Source organism: Nicotiana sylvestris, chromosome 1 (assembly GCF_000393655.2).
Source record: "Nicotiana sylvestris chromosome 1, ASM39365v2, whole genome shotgun sequence".
Taxonomy (NCBI): Eukaryota; Viridiplantae; Streptophyta; class Magnoliopsida; order Solanales; family Solanaceae; genus Nicotiana; species Nicotiana sylvestris.
In genome coordinates this window covers 184,777,336-184,795,421 of record NC_091057.1, presented here as the reverse complement: position 1 = coordinate 184,795,421, position 18,086 = coordinate 184,777,336, and the positions used below count along the sequence as shown (strand labels likewise).

General features: G+C 36.1%; 1 protein-coding gene across 1 annotated transcript; it reads right to left on the bottom strand.

Annotated features, from left to right (window-relative positions):
• Positions 1 to 4,250: 4,250 nt before the first annotated feature.
• On the bottom strand, positions 4,251 to 12,135 carry LOC104247420 (protein XAP5 CIRCADIAN TIMEKEEPER). Its single transcript, XM_009803433.2, has 12 exons — positions 11,620 to 12,135; positions 9,122 to 9,187; positions 8,966 to 9,030; positions 8,744 to 8,856; positions 7,167 to 7,245; positions 6,969 to 7,045; positions 6,769 to 6,830; positions 6,548 to 6,679; positions 6,405 to 6,458; positions 5,352 to 5,417; positions 4,764 to 4,838; positions 4,251 to 4,518 (listed from the first exon to the last, which is right to left on the bottom strand). Exons 1-12 carry the CDS (start codon positions 11,788 to 11,790, stop codon positions 4,468 to 4,470), a joined length of 1,011 nt encoding a protein of 336 aa, XP_009801735.1. The 5' UTR covers positions 11,791 to 12,135; the 3' UTR covers positions 4,251 to 4,467.
• Positions 12,136 to 18,086: the final 5,951 nt, after the last annotated feature.

Genomic DNA, 18,086 nt, shown 5'->3' with positions numbered 1-18,086 from the left:
GAAGAAGAAGAAGAAGAAGAAGAAGAAGAAGAAGAAGAAGAAGACATGGCATACATTATATTGCAGAAATTGTAGAAAAATTGTAGACTGTTGTTTATTTATTTTTCTTTTATTCATTTAACTATTGTATGAAAGTTGAACAACATTGTATAAAAATTATATTTAAGTGGTATTATATTGTAGTTGTATATAACTTAGTAGAAATAATGTACGAAAATTGTAGATAAGTTGTATAATATATAATTAGTTGTATGAAAATTATTTTTACTATGTATAAATCAGATACAAAATATACAAAAGACATATTGTATAAATTTTGTATAAAATTTGTATGTAAGTTTTATGTTATTGTAGTTGTATTTCACTGGGTGAAAATAATGTGTGAAAGTTATAGAAAATTGTAGATAAATTGTATTCCTCTATAACGGAAGATGTTGGCATATCAAGTAACTTTAGTGTTGCAGACGAACATACATAAAAATAAAGATAAATTCTGTTATGAACAGTTTGTAGATAATTTGTAGAAACATTGAAATTCTGTATTTTCATATTAATTTTTCAAATGATATGCAGTTTTATTGTAGAAAACAAGCCATTGTGAGTCTTATTTGACTCATTCCTCACATTCAACCTATTCTATAAATTTACGCCTCTTTAAATACAATACAACCATACTTTCTTGAATTTAAAGGTATAGCAATATATATAGCTTAAAAAAACATCTTCCCCTCTGCAAAAGTTAGCTCCAAAACAGACGAAGTAGAATAACAAGTTCTCATCAAAACTTTTAACACAAAAACACAAAGCTCAAATTTTATGTTATTGTAGTTATATTTAACTGGGTGGAAATAATGTGTGAAAGTTGTAGAAAATTCTAGATAAGTTGTATTCCTCTATAACGGGAGATGTTGGCATATCAAGTAACTTTAGTGTTACAAACGAACATGCATGAAAATAAAGATAAATTTTGTTATGAACAATTTGTCGAAACTTTGTAGATAATTTGTAGAAACATTAAAATTCTGTATTTTCATATTAATTTTTCAAATGATATGTAATTTTGTTGTAGATTAAATGTAGAAAATAAGCCATTGTGAGTCTTATTTGACTCATTACTCACATTCAACCTATTCTACAAATTCACGCCTCTTTAAATACAATACAACCATACTTTATTGAATTTAAAGGTATAGCAATATATATAACTTAAAAAACATCTTCTCCTCTGCACAAGTTAGCTCCAAAACAGACGAAGTGGAATAACAAGCTCCCATCAAAACTTTTAATACAAAAACATAAAAGCTCAAAAATAAATAAACAACAGTCTACAATTTTTCTACAATTTATTGCTGCAATATAATGTATGTCATGTCTTCTTCTTCTTCTTCTTCTTCTTCTTCTTCTTCTTCTTCTTCTTCTTCTTCTTCTTCTTCTTCTTCTTCTTATTCTTCTTCTTCTTCGACGAGTTTCAATCTGAAATTCAGCCAAAACCAAGTCTAATCTTCACCAAAACCCTCAAAATTGAGATATAAACTCCAAACCATATTCCCAATTATTTACAACAACACTCATTCCAAACAAATAATGATTCTTGAAAACCCAAATTTGAATTCAAAGCTTCAAAGTTTTTTAATGGTTGTCAATGGTGGAATTGCTGCTCTCTTTTCCTTTCCTCTTATGTTACTGAAGGAACCCGAAATCATAACCATCAAATCGACCAGGCTTGTGCTCATCTTCCCCGGGCACAAAAACATTGGGAGAAGATTGCAGAGGTGCTGACAGTGCCTTGGCTATGGAAGAGATAATGTGATTTTGATACATAAATCATGGGTGTGGGAGGGAAATGTGGGTGAAGGTGTGGGAATTGGAGAGAGAAATGTGGGGGAGTGGTATTAGAAGGAATATACGGTACCATTAAATTAAGAATATAATTAATACCCTTAAATTAATACAGTAGGAGGCGACTCTGAACATTTTCCAGTTATTACGGGGTTGCACCAAGGGTCTGCGCTCAGCCCATTCCTATTTGCCCTGGTGATGGATGCACTGACTCATCATATTCAAGGGGAGGTGTCATGGTGCATGCTATTTGCTGATGACATTATTCTAATTGACGAGACACGAGGCGGCGTCAACGAGAGGCTAGAGATTTGGAGACATGCTCTTGAGTCTAAAGGTTTCAAGTTGAGCAGGACGAAGACGGAATACCTCGAGTGCAAATTTGGAGTTGAGCCGACGGAAGCGGGAGTTGAAGTGAGGCTTGACTCTCAAGTCATTCCCAAGAGGGGTAGTTTCAAGTACCTTGGATCGGTTATTCAGGGGATCGGGGAGATTGACGAGGATGTCACACACCGTATAGGGGTGGGGTGGATGAAGTGGAGGTTAGCGTCGGGAGTCTTGTGTGACAAGAAAGTGCCACCGTTACTAAAAGGTAAGTTTTATAGAGCAGTGGTTAGGCCTGCCATGTTATATGGAACTGAATGTTGGCCGGTAAAGAACTCACACATCCAGAAGATGAAAGTAGCAGAGATGAGGATGTTGAGGTGGATGTGCGGGCATACAAGGATGGATAAGATTAGGAATGAAGATATTCGAGAGAAGGTGGGCGTGGCCCCCATGGAGGACAAGATGCGGGAAGTAAGACTCAGATGGTTCGGGCACATTCAGAGGAGGAGCACTGATGCACCGGTGAGGAGGTGTGAGCGACTGGCTGTAGTGGGCACGCGGAGAGGTAGAGGGCGACCTAAGAAGTATTGGGGAGAGGTGATCAGACAGGACATGGCGCGACTTAGGATTACTGAGGACATGGCCCTTGACAGGGAATTATAGAGGTCGAGCATTAAGGTTGTAGGTTAGGGGAGAGTTGTGAATATTTCTACAGCACAATAGAGTGAGACTAGCCAGTTAGGAGTTAGACTAAGAATGTCATTGATCGTCTATTGATGCAGGGTTTTACCTGCTAGTTTTACTATACCAGTCATCTATTTCGTATTTCGTATTTCGTATTCTGTATTTCATATCTCTTATATTACTGTTATTTTATTATGCATTTTTATGGTACTAATATATCGGCTCCTGTTGCTTTTTGAGCCGAGGGTCTCCTGGAAACAGCCTCTCTACCCTTCGGGGTAGGGGTAAGGTCTGCGTACATATTACCCTCCCCAGACCCCACTTGTGGGATTATATTAGGTCGTTGTTGTTATTGTTGTAATTAATACCCTTAAAAACCACCAATGGTATGTAAATGGTAATTAGGTATACTAAATGTAATTATATCAAACCTTAAACATTGAGGGTAATATAGTTTCCTATATGACATAGAAATATAAAAATTCCATTCGAAAATCTAGACTTGCTCAAACTAGTGATAATATACAACACAATCAAATAAGCTTACTTAGCTTTGGCTGAAAATTTGTGAAGGAAAAAGATTAAGAGGAATTTATCATAAGTGAAATAGTTATACGATGAGAAATGAAATGATTATACAAGTAATAAAAAATTTGGATTGCATTTCCCGGGAAAAAGTACTACGTGATTTACTTACCTTATTAGTCTGTAAAAAACAATGATACCTGTCTATATTTAGATATCAACTGCTTCGCATATGACTGCCTCCGTTCACTTTTAATTGTCAACTATTCTAAAAATAAATTTTCATTTTTGCTTGTCACCTTTCGCATATTAAGAGAAAAATAATTTATTTTTCCTGTTTTGCCCTTAGAATTAATTACTTATTCCAAATCATTTCCAAATTCATTAAAACTATACACCAATTAATATGAGTATCATGGTAAATTATGCCCTTTATTTATTATTTTTTAAGGGTCGTGCAAAGTCCGAAGTGGACAAGAGTCAAAGTTTGAGGTTTCTTGAAGATTGTTGAGTTGTGGAACTCTAGAGGGGATGCACTTATTGATATTATATTAATTGCATGAATATGAGATGACGACAGGTTTTTGAGTTATGAGTTTTAATGTCTACAAAAAACAACTTACTAGATTCTGAATAATAAGCAAGACTTTTAAACATAAATACAAGATTTAAACAAAAACTACTAAATTCTGCCGAACCCCTAGGTCGAATAGTAGCTCCGCCCCTTGCATTTTTGCGTTTACTACGCCTAGCAAGTGTCCTCAATAAATAAAGATGCTGCAAAAAGACAACTGAAAGTGGACTTGTAGTGCGCAGGATGCCATCTAGACTAGGAGTTCAAGAGGCATATTCTTTGGAAACTGGAAAACAAAGTATAGAAGAAGAAATACAAATGTCGATACATTAATGATTTTGGACAGTTCTCAGTGCAAAAAGGACAATATATATTGGGAGAACAGCAGCCCCTTGTTCTTACACAAGCATCATACAAGTAAAAGAAACTATAAATTCAGTGCTTCCGCCTCTAACAGGTTCAATGGTGTAAATGACACGCTCTTGTTGGCGAAGATGAAATGATTTTTGCAGTTACACTTAATCCCCGTGGATTGTATATCGTTCCCACTTCTTTGTCGGGTCATATATCTGCAACAAAAAGACAGCCAAAGCCATATTATGTAGAAGAAAATAGCTATACTACAATAGAATGTTTCAATGGTAGGGTGGAAGGGTGTTCTGAGTGCAACTGCAGTATTAGTTGCAGTAACTCAAGATAATTGTGTCGAGTGAGAACTTAGAAGACGTGACTTAAATAATTGTCAATCAAGTCCATCGCCAGCCAGTGAGGGATATAATCACAAAGATGAAGAAAATATAATAAGAGATGCTACCTCCCACCGAGAAGCTGGAAATATATGCTTGTTCTTTTCATACCAATGTCTCTCTACAACTTTCCCAGCATGTGACTGCATAGCAATTGTAACACAAGTAAAATGAAGAAAAATCAATACTCAGTTGGAATGGGCAAGTGACTTGGACGAATCTATCAAGTATCAATTAACTTATAATCATCTTATTCACATTAGAGAGAGAAAAATTGATGTGAAAGATCAAGAGCACCCACCTGCAGAAACAAGATAGTAACACTTACGGGATCAAGATACTCTCTCTTACACACACAAACACACACAAACACAGAGAGCTTCTATGTTATCTGGGGTTAACATCATTTTCCAGGACATTATACAAGAAATTTGATATTTTAAGGTTAATTCAGAGAACAGAACTACTAACAGGAAAAGGAAGAAAAAACTAAAAAGAAGCATATGTCAAGATGCCACACTAGCAACCCCACTTTTTTTTTGGATTGGTCACAAGAAGCATTCAATACGATATATCAAAGAGATGAGAATTTGAAACCAGTACAGTTAAAAATCACTTAAAATGGCGAAAGAGAATGTGCAAATAGGAATTCATACCTCATCCTTCTCTATAGTAGCATCAGCAATGGTCCTCACATCTTCATGGACATCAAAGTGAAAAAGCTGTCAAGAATAGTAAAGATAATTCTCACTGAGTGACTGCCACAGATTTAACAAGGCATGGAAAGAAACTCAAAATCAGGTATTTCACATCATACAAAATGAAGCAAGGCATAGTGCAAAATAAGTCATATATCCTTTTGCAATCACCATCATTGTTCATCCTTTTGTAATCACACATGTTAAAGGACCTGTTCGTGCTACTTTCCTTATAAAATAAGTTTAATTTTAGACCAGATTTTTTCTATGCAGAAACTAACGCAAAAAATGCCAAATTCAAGTTTGATTAAGAAAAAAAATCAAAACCAAATTTGAGTACAGTAACATTAAATATAACGTCTGTTACGACTGACTTCATAAAGAGTTATGGGGAAGAGTCACATGTGATCGATGTAAAATGGAAACTGTGGGAACTATCTTCAAAATTTCACTAATTAGTTAACCAAAGACTCTGGGGAAAAAAGGAAGGATAACCAACGAGCACAGACTACATACTGAACAAACTACAGAGATCTTTCCCTGGATTCAAAGAACTCAACCGCCATATAGTATTCTAGTGAGGGAGATTTATTTTGAACTGAATTTAACTACTAAAAGGAAATGTGGCCTACAGGAAGAAAACAAGAAATTTAATGTATTATCAGGCAATGGAAAAGCTAATTTTGTGGTGGCCAACACTCTTCAGCTCTGCAGAGAGGATAGCATTTGCATGAGGCAGCTCTAGTCCACAACCACCTCCAAGTTCTTTAGTACTTTATCCTTAATTTTAATTCAGGATAACAAGTAGATAGAGTTCTATTGAAGAAGTGCAATAAGCACAGTATAGAGATGCTGTTTTCTTTGAATGATTGATTAATGGGAGTAATATGTGGAACGAGTACTTTAGAGTTAATGTAAGACACTAACTAGTACTCTTCTCTTCTTAGACATAAGCAGAAAGCTACATGATGCATCAACTTCATAAGAACATAAGTCAGGATTGAACATTACCGGTCCACTCTTTCCCCTCGCTTTGTTTATAATCAGCTCATAGAAACTGTGTTGCTGACATCCACCAAAATTAACAGCGAGTTAGCCAGTATTCAGCATATTAGAAGATAAGACATGAATCACACAAGTACGAAGGATCTTACATGAGGAATGATTAGATCTTCTTTCACATAAAGAAGATTCTCCACTGAAGTAGTTCGAACCTCTCGAAACTCAGGTGCAAGCTGCTGCTGAACGGCCCGAAGAAACTCCCCTATGGAATCACCCTTCCTCACCTGGAATGGAAGTAGTAGAATTGAATTCAAAAGCGAAATTCAAAAGATTGGACAGCTTTATAGGCTCTTCATTTCTAGTATTTAGGGACCTGAATCACTCGTCTGTGGCCTGTTCCGTCCCAATAGCTGTAAGTGATTTGTAGAGGCTCGTCTAGGCATATAGCAAGAGAAACAGTCAGAAGCTAGATTTCTTCAAACACTTTGGAATTCTAGGAGCCACCTCCAAAGAAGGGGTAAGGGGAGACTGAAAACTGTTTTAAGTAAGCATAATATACTTTAACATACTTACTTTTGATTAGCTCCTGCTCGCGCACCCACTGTTTCCGAAGCCTTTCACGTTCAGCTTGTTCCTCTGCCTCCCTCTCACTGAAAAAATGCACTTTGAATTCCAAATTAAATTAATGAGTAAAAAGGCCAAAAGAGGACACAATAAAAGTAAGTACAAGAGGCTTCTTTTGGGGGGAGGCAGATTGTAGTAATGCCCAACCTGTCCGGTAAGAAGCTGGTCTCTACTGTAGGATCTTTGCCAAATTTTCTCCACACACGCTTGTCAGATTCTTCATTCTCTATATTGCAGATGAGAAGAGAAAAAACATAAGTATAGTACCATAACATCACAATCTGACGCAATTTATATACTCAACTATGTCATAAAGATTGGCCAATACAATTGATTAGACATGCCCATGTTCTGGATAACTCTCTGCACATATGCGTGTAAACATACTCATGCATATCTGATGACACTTGATAGTGCCATAGTGGCACCTGACAAACGTAGGAGGCAATAACTTGATGGGGAAGAACGGAAAGTTAGACCCAGGAAGAGATGATAAATGCCGCATGATTTTCATTAAACAGGACATGGCCTGTAGGATATCTTTTCTTTCTATGAATGTGGTGTACGAGCCAGCTTGCGCACATCTCGACTATATCACCAAGTAAGATATCTATTTCCAGAAACGCATGCATCCTAAAGACCGTTTCCCTCTTAATCTTAAAGTGTGCCAAACTGCAGGCTTATGTGATTGAACTGACCAAACTGAGAGTTTTCTCAATACAATGAAGAATTCATGTAATGTGCATGTCAGAGTTCCAAAAAGAAGATGTAACAGATGCCATGCACCATCTAACCAACAGAAATATCCACCAAGTCGCTCGTCTCGACGAAAACAAAAAGAATTCAAAGCATACAACAACAATCCTCCCCCCCCCCCCAAAAAAAAAAAAAAGTAAAGGAGGGAAAAAAACACCTCATTCTAAGGTGGATAATCAAAGTGACAATGAATATTGTGTAGTAAACACAAGGCAAAAATGCATTAAAAGTAAAAACTGCAAAGACTGCTAACTGATCTGCTTGTTGGAGAACTTAGATTAAAGTGGAGCATCAAGATTCAAGAAAGTAACCCAGTCTTCACATCAGAATGAAGATTTCATACCTAAATGTCATATTCATGGTTTCCATTCACTTCAAAAAGAAAAAGAAAAATGCCTTTGCTAACCAATAGGATCTCTTGTCAAGTTCTCCTCCTATTTTAACACAAAATGACCCTGGATATAAACTTACTTTTAAGACATGCATACAGTATCAGAAATTAAGGAATCTTAAGAGATTGCTACTTGTTTGGAGCAGGCCTTCGTGAAACCTAGCTTAAACAATTTACTCCAATTAGTTTCTCTTTTCTTTTCTTACCTTTTTTTTTCTTTTCTTTTTTAATGACGGTGTCCGGGCTATCCTGAGCACACAAATTTCTTTTTTATTATTCCTATTCAATAAGACAAATTTCATTACTAAACACCTCGTCAGTTTCAACAGTATGCACTAGCTTGTTTTCTTCTTTTTCAGCTGTACAATAAATATGTTTAAGTTTATAGCAACCATGAACCTTCTTTGACATTATTGTTTAGTTTGTGGAATTAAAATTTTATAAAGAGAACACCTGAAACATGTCTGTATTTATCTCACTCTTTCCGAAGAGAGGCAAAATTAGGATTGAAAGAAATATTGTCAGTTGCTAATGAATTCTTCAAATTTCAAGAACAGATAAGAAATTTGTTTCTTACTATTTTCCTCATCTTCATCTTCGTTGCCATTATCCAAATCATCGCAAAAAGATAGTCGTGGGTCAGCCTTTATCTTCCTCTTTTTAAGCTTTTGTAACTGAAGCTCTTCCTCCCTGTGACAGAAGAATCAGTCCGCAAATTAAACATACATCACAACTGAACTCATACATATTGCACTCTTTCAGCTTCGCAAGAATGACACGAAGTAGGAAATACACTCACTCTTGTTGCAATTTCTGAAGCTTCTCCTTTTCTTCCTCTTCAAGCTTGGTTTTAATAGTGACCCTCTACACATGATTCAAAATACAAGAGCAGTTCATTTCATCAAGAGATGAAATTGCAAATGAAAGAATCTTATACGCAAAGCGATCAACTCACCTTCTCAACATATTGCTCCCTTGTAACAAGACCCACAGTTTCCTTTTTAAAAGCAGTTTCGAGAATCTGAAGAAAAAAAAACATATTTCGGTATAAGCAACAATGTCTTGAAAACACATCCACGTATCTATTCTGTGAGTCAACAACTGAGTAAAAAAACATAATTACAACTCCTCCTTACAACAACAGAAGGAACATGTGTAATTAGCTACAATTAAGGGTGTTAAACGGGTCGGGTCATCCCGGTTCCGGACCGGTAGAAGGGGTCTGGGTTAAGGGTGTAGTGCGGTTTGCACCGTTTACCTTCGAACTACCGGTTACCCGGACCGGTCAAACCCGGTCAATGAACAGTGTTCTTCAACCGGTTAACCGGCCCGGGCCGGCCCATACCGGTTTTAAAAAGTAAATTTTTTTTTTAAAAAACTGGGCCCAGATATCTGACCGTTGGCAACGGTCCATTTCAGAATATGGTCGTTGCCCAACGGCTGAATTGCACAAATAGCCCAATTTTGGTTTTTTTTTAAAAAAAATTAACCCCCTTTAAAAAACTATAAATAACCCCCCCCCCCTCCTTCTTCCTCGTTTCTTCACTCATCTCTCAATTCTCATATTCTCTCATTCTTCAATCTTCATTCTTCACCTATTAAAGTACAATCAACTATTTGGCTATTTTTTTTTTAATTTAATTTATCGTAGTATTTATTATTTGAAGTTTGAACAATTGAACTTCAAAATTGGAACAATTAACGTTTCTTCGTGGTAACATTGGAGTTGCGAAATCATCAAGTGCTCAATTTATTGCCGAATTCGGTGCACTCCCTCTAACTCTTTCTCTTATTTACTATTTTATTTGCATATTTATTTGTTGCTAGTAGTTAAATTTTTACAATACGTTTAATGCTGCAAAAAGAGTTTGTAACAAGGTTACTAATCATGGAAATAAAAAAAAGAGGTAGTACTTCAGCTTCAGCATCTGGTAGTAATTTAAATACCTCTCCAAATATTCCTGAAACATTACCTGATATAATATAGATTATGAACAATTCCAGGAAGATTTTGGTATAGAAGATAATGAATTAGAAATGGAAGATGAGATACCACTTACACCTAGTAGTGTTGGAGCTGTTTTAAATCCTTCTATTAAGATGTCTAATTGCCACCAATTAATGAATGCTTTATATACTTATATGGAGACTGGACCAACTGAAACCCCAGATTTATATACTTGTATGAACAAGCTAAATGAATATTTACAACAATTATATAATTATTATGCAAATGTAATTGATGATGATGCTCTTAGTGTAGCCAATGTTAATCCCACTATGCACTGTACCACTTCTGCTACTTCTGCTACTGTGGATGATGAAGAAGGCCTTGATAGTTTAATATTTTTTCTACATTTTCTAACACCCAAACCAGTAGCAGGAACATTGATGAACTTCAATTCTACTTACAGAAGCAAAAAGAACCTCGTACAAAGGAATTTTCACCGTTGGGATGGTGGCATGAGAATGGAAAGCAATTTCCTGTTCTTTTCGCTATGGCTCGGGACGTGCTAAATGTGCCAATTTCAACTGTTGCATCAGAGAGTGCATTTAGCCAAGCAAGACAACAACTTTGAGACACCCGTCACTCATTGGGAAGCAATGCTTTGGAAGTTTTAGTATGTTTCAGAGATTGGATTAGATCGGAACAAAGAAATCAAGGACGTGAAGATGTTGATAGCCCAGAAGACAAGGAACTTGGAGATATATTAACACATGGTAACTCATCCGAATTTAATACTCCAGAAGAAGGTCACTCAATTCATATTGATTATGAAGAACTTACTAAGGCAATGCAAAACCTTTGAATTTACTCCTTTTTGGTTAATTTACTTGTTGTTAAATGTAAACCTTTCAATTTGTAAGTTTGAATTTTGAAATAAATGTAGCACTTGCAATTTATAAGTGCAATTTTTTCCCATCTTCCTCGTATTCTTTATATTTTTACTTTGTATTAATATAACTTACAATAGTTATACAAAATACAAAAAAAAAAAAATAACACTAAACCCGGCCCGGCCCCGTCAACCCGTGACCCTTACGGTTCAATTTTTACCCGGATGAACCCGAACTCATTAAACCCGGTAGGCCCCAACCCGTAACCTGCCCGGACCATAACCCGTACGGGTACTAAAATTCCCTACCTAGCCCGGCCCGGCCCACCCGTTAAACACCCATAGCTACAATCAAAGGCTGAAATAAGCTCAGGTGTGACAAAATTCCCATAAATCTTCTAAGTTACATTTCAATAATAGCAATTAATCAACTAGTTGATGACGACTATATGAGTCATTTGTATCCATTTAGCTCTGTTGGGGCAATTTCTTACCAAATTAGTTCTCCGCTATATTTCGTCATTTTGTATACAGAACAATGTACGTTTGTATATCAGTTAAAATAAATAAATAAATAAATAAAGGAACGAGCTTTATAAGCAAGTGTAATTGAAACCTCGGATGTACTGGACCCGAATTGAAGAAGCCCAGGTTGGCCTTTAGATGAAGCAGTCTTATTCTTTAGCTCCTGAATTTTTCGCCTCTCTGCTTCTCTCTGCTTTTCAAGCCGTCGGATTCTAACGGCGTCTTGGGCCGTACCCACGTACCCATCTCCCATGCCCGACATGTTTCCTTAAATTCTTCTTCTAGGGCACAAAGTTTTGAACTTGAAACAATAGATTGATGATTTTTGGGCAACCTCTGCGTATGCAAATATTAATACGTTGTGAACGGGAAGCTGGGGCGTGAATCGGTTCACAGCCGGGTAAACCCACGGCAACCAAAACTTGAAGTATCAAAACCTAAGTATTGGTTAATTACAAAGATGTACCTGAAGGTTCTTCTCAATGACGGCTACTTCACCCATAGTTTCAAATGTTGCGCAAATCACTCTCATTTTATAAGTTTAGTAAAAACAAACTCCTTTACTTTTTTTCTTTTTTCCCTACATAAATTCACCAACTTTCCATTTAATTTGGTGATAAGGCATTGATACGATTTAAAATGTAAGGGGTTGGAATTATTGGTGGAACTTGTACGATGGGCTTGCAAGGTTGTGTTATGAAGTTAGTGAAAGGAGTTGGCGGAGTAACCAACAAGTCTTACTATTTATATTTGAATCCATTTAGCTAATTTATTTTATTATTTTATTATCCTGGTAAGTTTCTCTTATTCCTTTTTAGTCCTTAGGTCTTTACTCACATTCCTTTTTAGTTCAGCTCATTTCCCAGGCATGAATGAAATATGTTATTTTCTTTTCCTTGGCTTAGCTTAATTCTTAGCTTTAGGTTCTTCTTAAATTCTCAAATCGTAAAAGTGGTAGAGCATCGATTCTCTGACCTCTATGGCAATAGAGGTGAATCGATTTCTCCCACCGTACGGCTGTTATAATGACCCACGAGCTAGACATCCATGGCTGAATGCTATAGTGAATGCTCCAGCTAGTGCACCAAGTTCCACACTTGGAAATCTTCCACAGGATATCAACTATGCACCCTACCAAGGTCCTAGTTCTTCTGGTTATTGTACTAGAGGGTATGGAGCTTAATACATGGGGGTATCAACAGCAATTCAAATCAACAAACCCTCTATACACCTCTAATTTCAATCCACATCAACCTTGGCAAGCTGGGAGTTCCTCATCGGTCCCTTATGCCTACCAGCCATCAGAGTTCACCACGGCCTTTTTCGATTTTTCGATTACCGGAGTGGTTCCAAATGGAGGCACCGCAATGGGTTTCCAATATAATAGCACGGGTTTCCTCCCTAGCATGGAAATGGTGAGGACTGATCACAACTCGGAGTATAATCCTCCACATTTGTTATTTCAGCAGCAGCAACAGCAGGCTTTTGTTAATAGGGTCATCAACGATTCTGTTCTAGTCAATTTTCTGACTGACGAGGCAATTCCATCTGCTGCTGATAATTCCAACCACAGATCTGAATATTCCATTACCCTTTTGCCGTTTCAGCAGCAACACTTTTGTTTTGATGCCATCGTCGAGAGCTCTCTTCCATCCGATTTTTTTATGGATGGGGGGATTTTGATGGGTTGCAACAGTAGCACTTCCATTCATGCAGATGAAAGACTAAGCAATTTAATCGATGTTACTATCCCAGAAGCTACGCCGAGGAAAGAGATGTTGGAAAAATTTGAGCCAGCGAAAGAGGAACAACATCCGCTCATGAGCAACAGATGTTTGATGAAATGCCAATAGATAAGGTAATGATGCCTTTAGACAAATCAATACCTATATCTGAAGATCGACAGGAAAATAAAGCATTGGGTGTTGGGGAAGAAACTTCTAATGAAGATACTGAGATGGGAACTGAACAATATGAGCTAATTGATGCAGAAAATGAGTGCATTACTAATGAGCTCAAATCAATCCCGGCAATGTATGGTAAAATGAGTGTCCCCGAATACTAGCACAATATGTCTGAAAGCAGAGGCAGATGTAGTGTATTACCAACGGGTTCAGCTGAACCCATAACTTTCGACGCGGAGTAAAAATTTGTAAGTAAAAATTCATTAAAATTGCAAAAATAGTAGATTTGAACCCATAACTTTGAAAATATAATGGGTTCAATGCTAAAAACTTTAAAATTGAACCCAGAAAATTTAAATCCTGGATCCGTCTATGTCTGAAAGTAAGTTTTATGTGGATGGCAACACCTATTTCACTGTTCAGGAGGTCGGGAAGAAGTACATTGATGAGAGTAGCATTCCCTTGATCGATGATAAGCCTGAGGAATTTGCCGTTGTGGTGAACAACAATGATAGCAGCCACATTATTCAGGTTCATCTAGTTGCCACTATCGCGAGTGCTGAAAAGAACCACTATGCCATGAAGGATTCTGTGACAAACTCGAAGAAGTATATGTCTGAGAATAATCTGACAAGCGAAGTGGACTTAAAGGGCATAGATAAGAAGATTGACAAGTTGGTTTAAGAGGTTGTTGAGTTTGCAGATGCAAGCCCTGTTCCGGATCATAGCCAGCTGCTAGAGCATGTATTTGTTGTTCCTAGGAGCTTTAGAATTGGGCCTGATCGAAGGCATGTGGATGCTCCGTATTCTCTTATGGTGAATGGTGTAATAAGCAAAACTGGAGCAACTTCCAAGTCTGTCAAGGAAAATTCTTCTGCTGAGTTCGTAGGGAAACATTGGTTCCTTCTACCTAGCACCATGACAACTTTTGCACTTAGTAAGATGTTGACAAAAGAAACTCACATATGCAAAGAAGAGAAACATATTGCTTACAGATTGATCTATGAGTTATTAGCTGATACTTCGACTTCTCGAGTAAAGAAAAAACGGAAGAGAAGTGGAGATGAGACAAATTTAGAAGCAGTAGCTTCTGTCATGGAGCAGCTTGATGAATTTGATAAAAGACATATTAAGCTTGATTATATGACCTCAAAAAGGGCCTGTGAACAGCTCCAAAACAGAGGTGTTATTGGATGCTACCAAGTAGATAGCTACAACAGAGAGGAAACTGTTGGTTGTAGTATTGTGTGGCACAATGGAGAATTGTGGGGAGGCACTTTGAACACTCAGTGTCTTGAAGTCTTTGTTTCCATAGAGATCAGAAAGAACCTTACTCTTGCAGGACCTGAGATACATAAAGAGTTATTGGCAAAGGAACTTGCTTAATGCCCTGGAGCTAAGCTATTTTTCCTTGATAGCCATTTCCTTCTAGGTGGTCTATTGGTGAAGGAGGTTGAATTGCTGAAAAAGAGGTTTCCGAGGTCACTCGAGCATGACATGGTCTTAGCACTGACACTTGTACTTTTTGCTCATGCTAGTGTTGGAAAGAAACCTCATATCATCCAGGAAGTTTATAACCAATTTGAGCAACTTCACCAGAGAAAATTAACATCTCTTGATATTTTTGTGTTGGTGTGCACTGCTGGAGAAAATTGTGAAATAGATGTTCCATTGAAAAATGGGATGTGGCAACTTTTGGGTGGAGAAGCTGGTGATTGTCACTCATGGTTGGGTCTAGACTGTGAGGATCTTCTTCATAAAAGTCTGTCTCGTATGACTTTTGTTGTAGTACACTCTGAGAATTATAACGAGATTGATCTGCTATTTAGACATTGTAAGCTTTTGCACACCTGGTTATTAAAAGGGATCTTCTCCAAATTTAGGAAGACACTGCACATCAGTGTCACACTTAGAAACTATTACAAGGACATTACCAGTTTGATAGCTTTAGCAAGGATGAGAGGTGGACATATTTAACCTTTAGTTGTTGTTGCAGCTAGTGCACGGACTGAAGCTGAAACCACAAATATGGTTGATAATGCTAAGACAAATGTAGTTCATGCATTGCAAATTGCAAGAGATCTAGCTTGGAAGTGGCAGAATATGAATTCCTTTTCTTTTGGACTTGATCACTATCATAAGAACCAGCTTTCACTTGCTTTCATTAAAGCTGAAGTTTTAGGCATTTTTAGTAAATTGTTCTGTGACATGGATGCTGAAGTTATACGGGAAGATGCTGGTAGTAAAATGTTGAAGTAATTTCCTTTGTTGTCGAAGCTGGCATGCCGATATTATGGGAAACCTTGTACCCTATTTACTGTTGCAGTTTTGAAGGGAAGTGTGCTGGTGCTAATTCATAGTAATGTTATGGAATATTTATATTTTAAAGTGGTTGATAGCAGTTTTGAGTATGACAGAGGAAGGGTCTCTATTAGTGTTACTTCACAAGGCGAAATAGAAATTTGCAAGAAAGTTATGTGTGATCCTTCCCATTTGCTTAACAAGATTATCCTACCTCGGAAGAAATTGAATTGCATATCAGATGTGTATTTGTTCTGTTGTACTTACACTCCCAATGTTGCCCAAAGGAAAATTAAGTGGAAGTGCTGAATATGATACTATTACTTCACACAGGGGATTTCAGGATGTACTTGGAGTCTTGCAGTCAGAGTCTCATTCTCGGGACAAATCCAACATGTTCTTTGTTTTAGTGAAGGAGCAAAGGCGTTGTTTTGCAAGGAATTCTTCCCTCTTTCAACAAGTTCACTTGCAAAAGTGTGATCATTGATGGTGATAATTTTGAATCATGGATTCGACTTCCTAATGATAGCATTTGCACTGTTGGAGCAGTAAAGCTTATGAACATTGATCCAAAGAAACTGATAGAGTATGGGGGCTATATTCGAGACTTAAACAAGCTATTCTTTTCATTGTTGAAACTACTGCAAAGCCAAGAGGAAAACAAGATAATCAAGCTAGTCCTTCTCAATTACAAAGATTGTTGGATGTTTCTTAAGGTGCGGAAGAAAAAGATCAAACTAACTGATTTGAGGACTTCAATAATGTATAATGCTTGCACGGGGTTGACAATCATTGATCTGGAAAGATACAAATGCTTCCAGAGTACATTTTTCCATCTCTCCTTCCTTGAGGACGCGAAAGTTCTTAATTGGGGAGAACTTATACGATTTAAAATGGAAGGGGTTGGAGTTATTGGTGGAGCTTGTACAATGGGCTTGCAAGGTTGTGTTATGAAGTTAGTGAGAGGAGTTGCCGGAGTAACAAACAAGTCTTACTATTTGCATTTGAGTCCATTTAGCTAATTTACTTTATTATTTTATTACTCCTTTAGCTAATTTACTTTATTATTTTATTACTCCTTGTAAGTTTCTCTGATTCCTTTTTAGTCCTTAGGTCTTTACTCACGTTTGAGGCTAAAAATTTGGGTACACCTTAGCTTAATTCTTAGCTTTAGTTTCTTCTTAAATTCTCAAATCGTAACAGGCATCGCAAGAGTTGATGTTGAGCGATAGCAAATTCTCGAGTTTTTGGTAGGCGTTTGGACATTGTTTGGATAAAGTTTAAAAATACGATGTTGAAGTTAAAGATGAGTATTTGGGAAGTTTCAATTGTATTTAGATATGAATTTTACTCAAAATTTGAAGGTTGGTTACTGAAAATTAATTTCGATTGAATTGCTCCTTAAAATAATTTTTTTTTATATTTTATCAGAAATTTAATATTTGCAAAATGCTGATCGCCAAACTAATAATTTAAACTTCAATATTTTACAAATACTAAATTTTAGTGTGTGTGTATATATATATACTAGCTTTAGGGTACGTGCGTTGCAGGTGTTTATCGCGTCAATCAATTAAAATTTATATAAAAGAATAAGTTATGTAAAATTGTAATGGACATTAAAGTAGATGCAAACATTTGTTTATTAAGTTAATGCGATAGTTAGAGTTACAATAATTGGACCTACAACAATAAATGATTTGATTAAGTTTGTTATGATGCATTTACTAAAATGCCAAATATTTTAGCAAAGAATATTAAAAGTAAATATGCATGTATATTATTGTGGGAAAAAATACATGTAAATTACTAAAAAAATATTAATCATAGGAGTAAAATATTGTACGTACATTTAATGTTAGATAAAAAAACTGTAGTAACAATATTTTGGAGAGTAAAGTTTTATGTCAAATATGTGAAAGAAAATTTAACGATGTAGTTCTAAATATTAGGAGTTTCTATATAGTTAAAATAAGAAGAAAAAAAATTAATAATTAAAATTTTATTTGATTTTAAAATTTTAGATAATAGAATTAATTAAATTATAGCTTTGACTAATATGAAAGCTATTTTAAAGGATAAAAAATGCAAATAAAATTTTGCTAAGGAGCTTCTTACTTTTGATATAGTATCAATAGATGGAAAGTACGTGTTGCATCTTATTGTACGTTCGCTAGGTGTTACCTCGTATTAATGAGAATGATTTTTTAAAAATAACATAAATATTATTCAAAAGATGTGTTCACGTTATAATATAAGAATTAACAAAAAAATTATAAGTTTTAAATGATAATTGTGTTAATCATGTTTAGGAATTTGATCTATTCTAGTAGTTTTTCCTTTAGTTTGTTCT

Excerpts from the sequence above, each read along its gene's own strand:
- LOC104247420 (XM_009803433.2), bottom strand. The coding sequence starts at position 11,790 with ATGTCGGGCATGGGAGATGGGTACGTGGGTACGGCCCAAGACGCCGTT. Across the intron at positions 9,031-9,121 it reads GGGAGCAATATGTTGAGAAG|AGGGTCACTATTAAAACCAA; the intron begins GTGAGTTGATCG and ends AATCATGTGTAG. Across the intron at positions 6,680-6,768 it reads GCCACAGACGAGTGATTCAG|GTGAGGAAGGGTGATTCCAT; the intron begins GTCCCTAAATAC and ends CTTCCATTCCAG.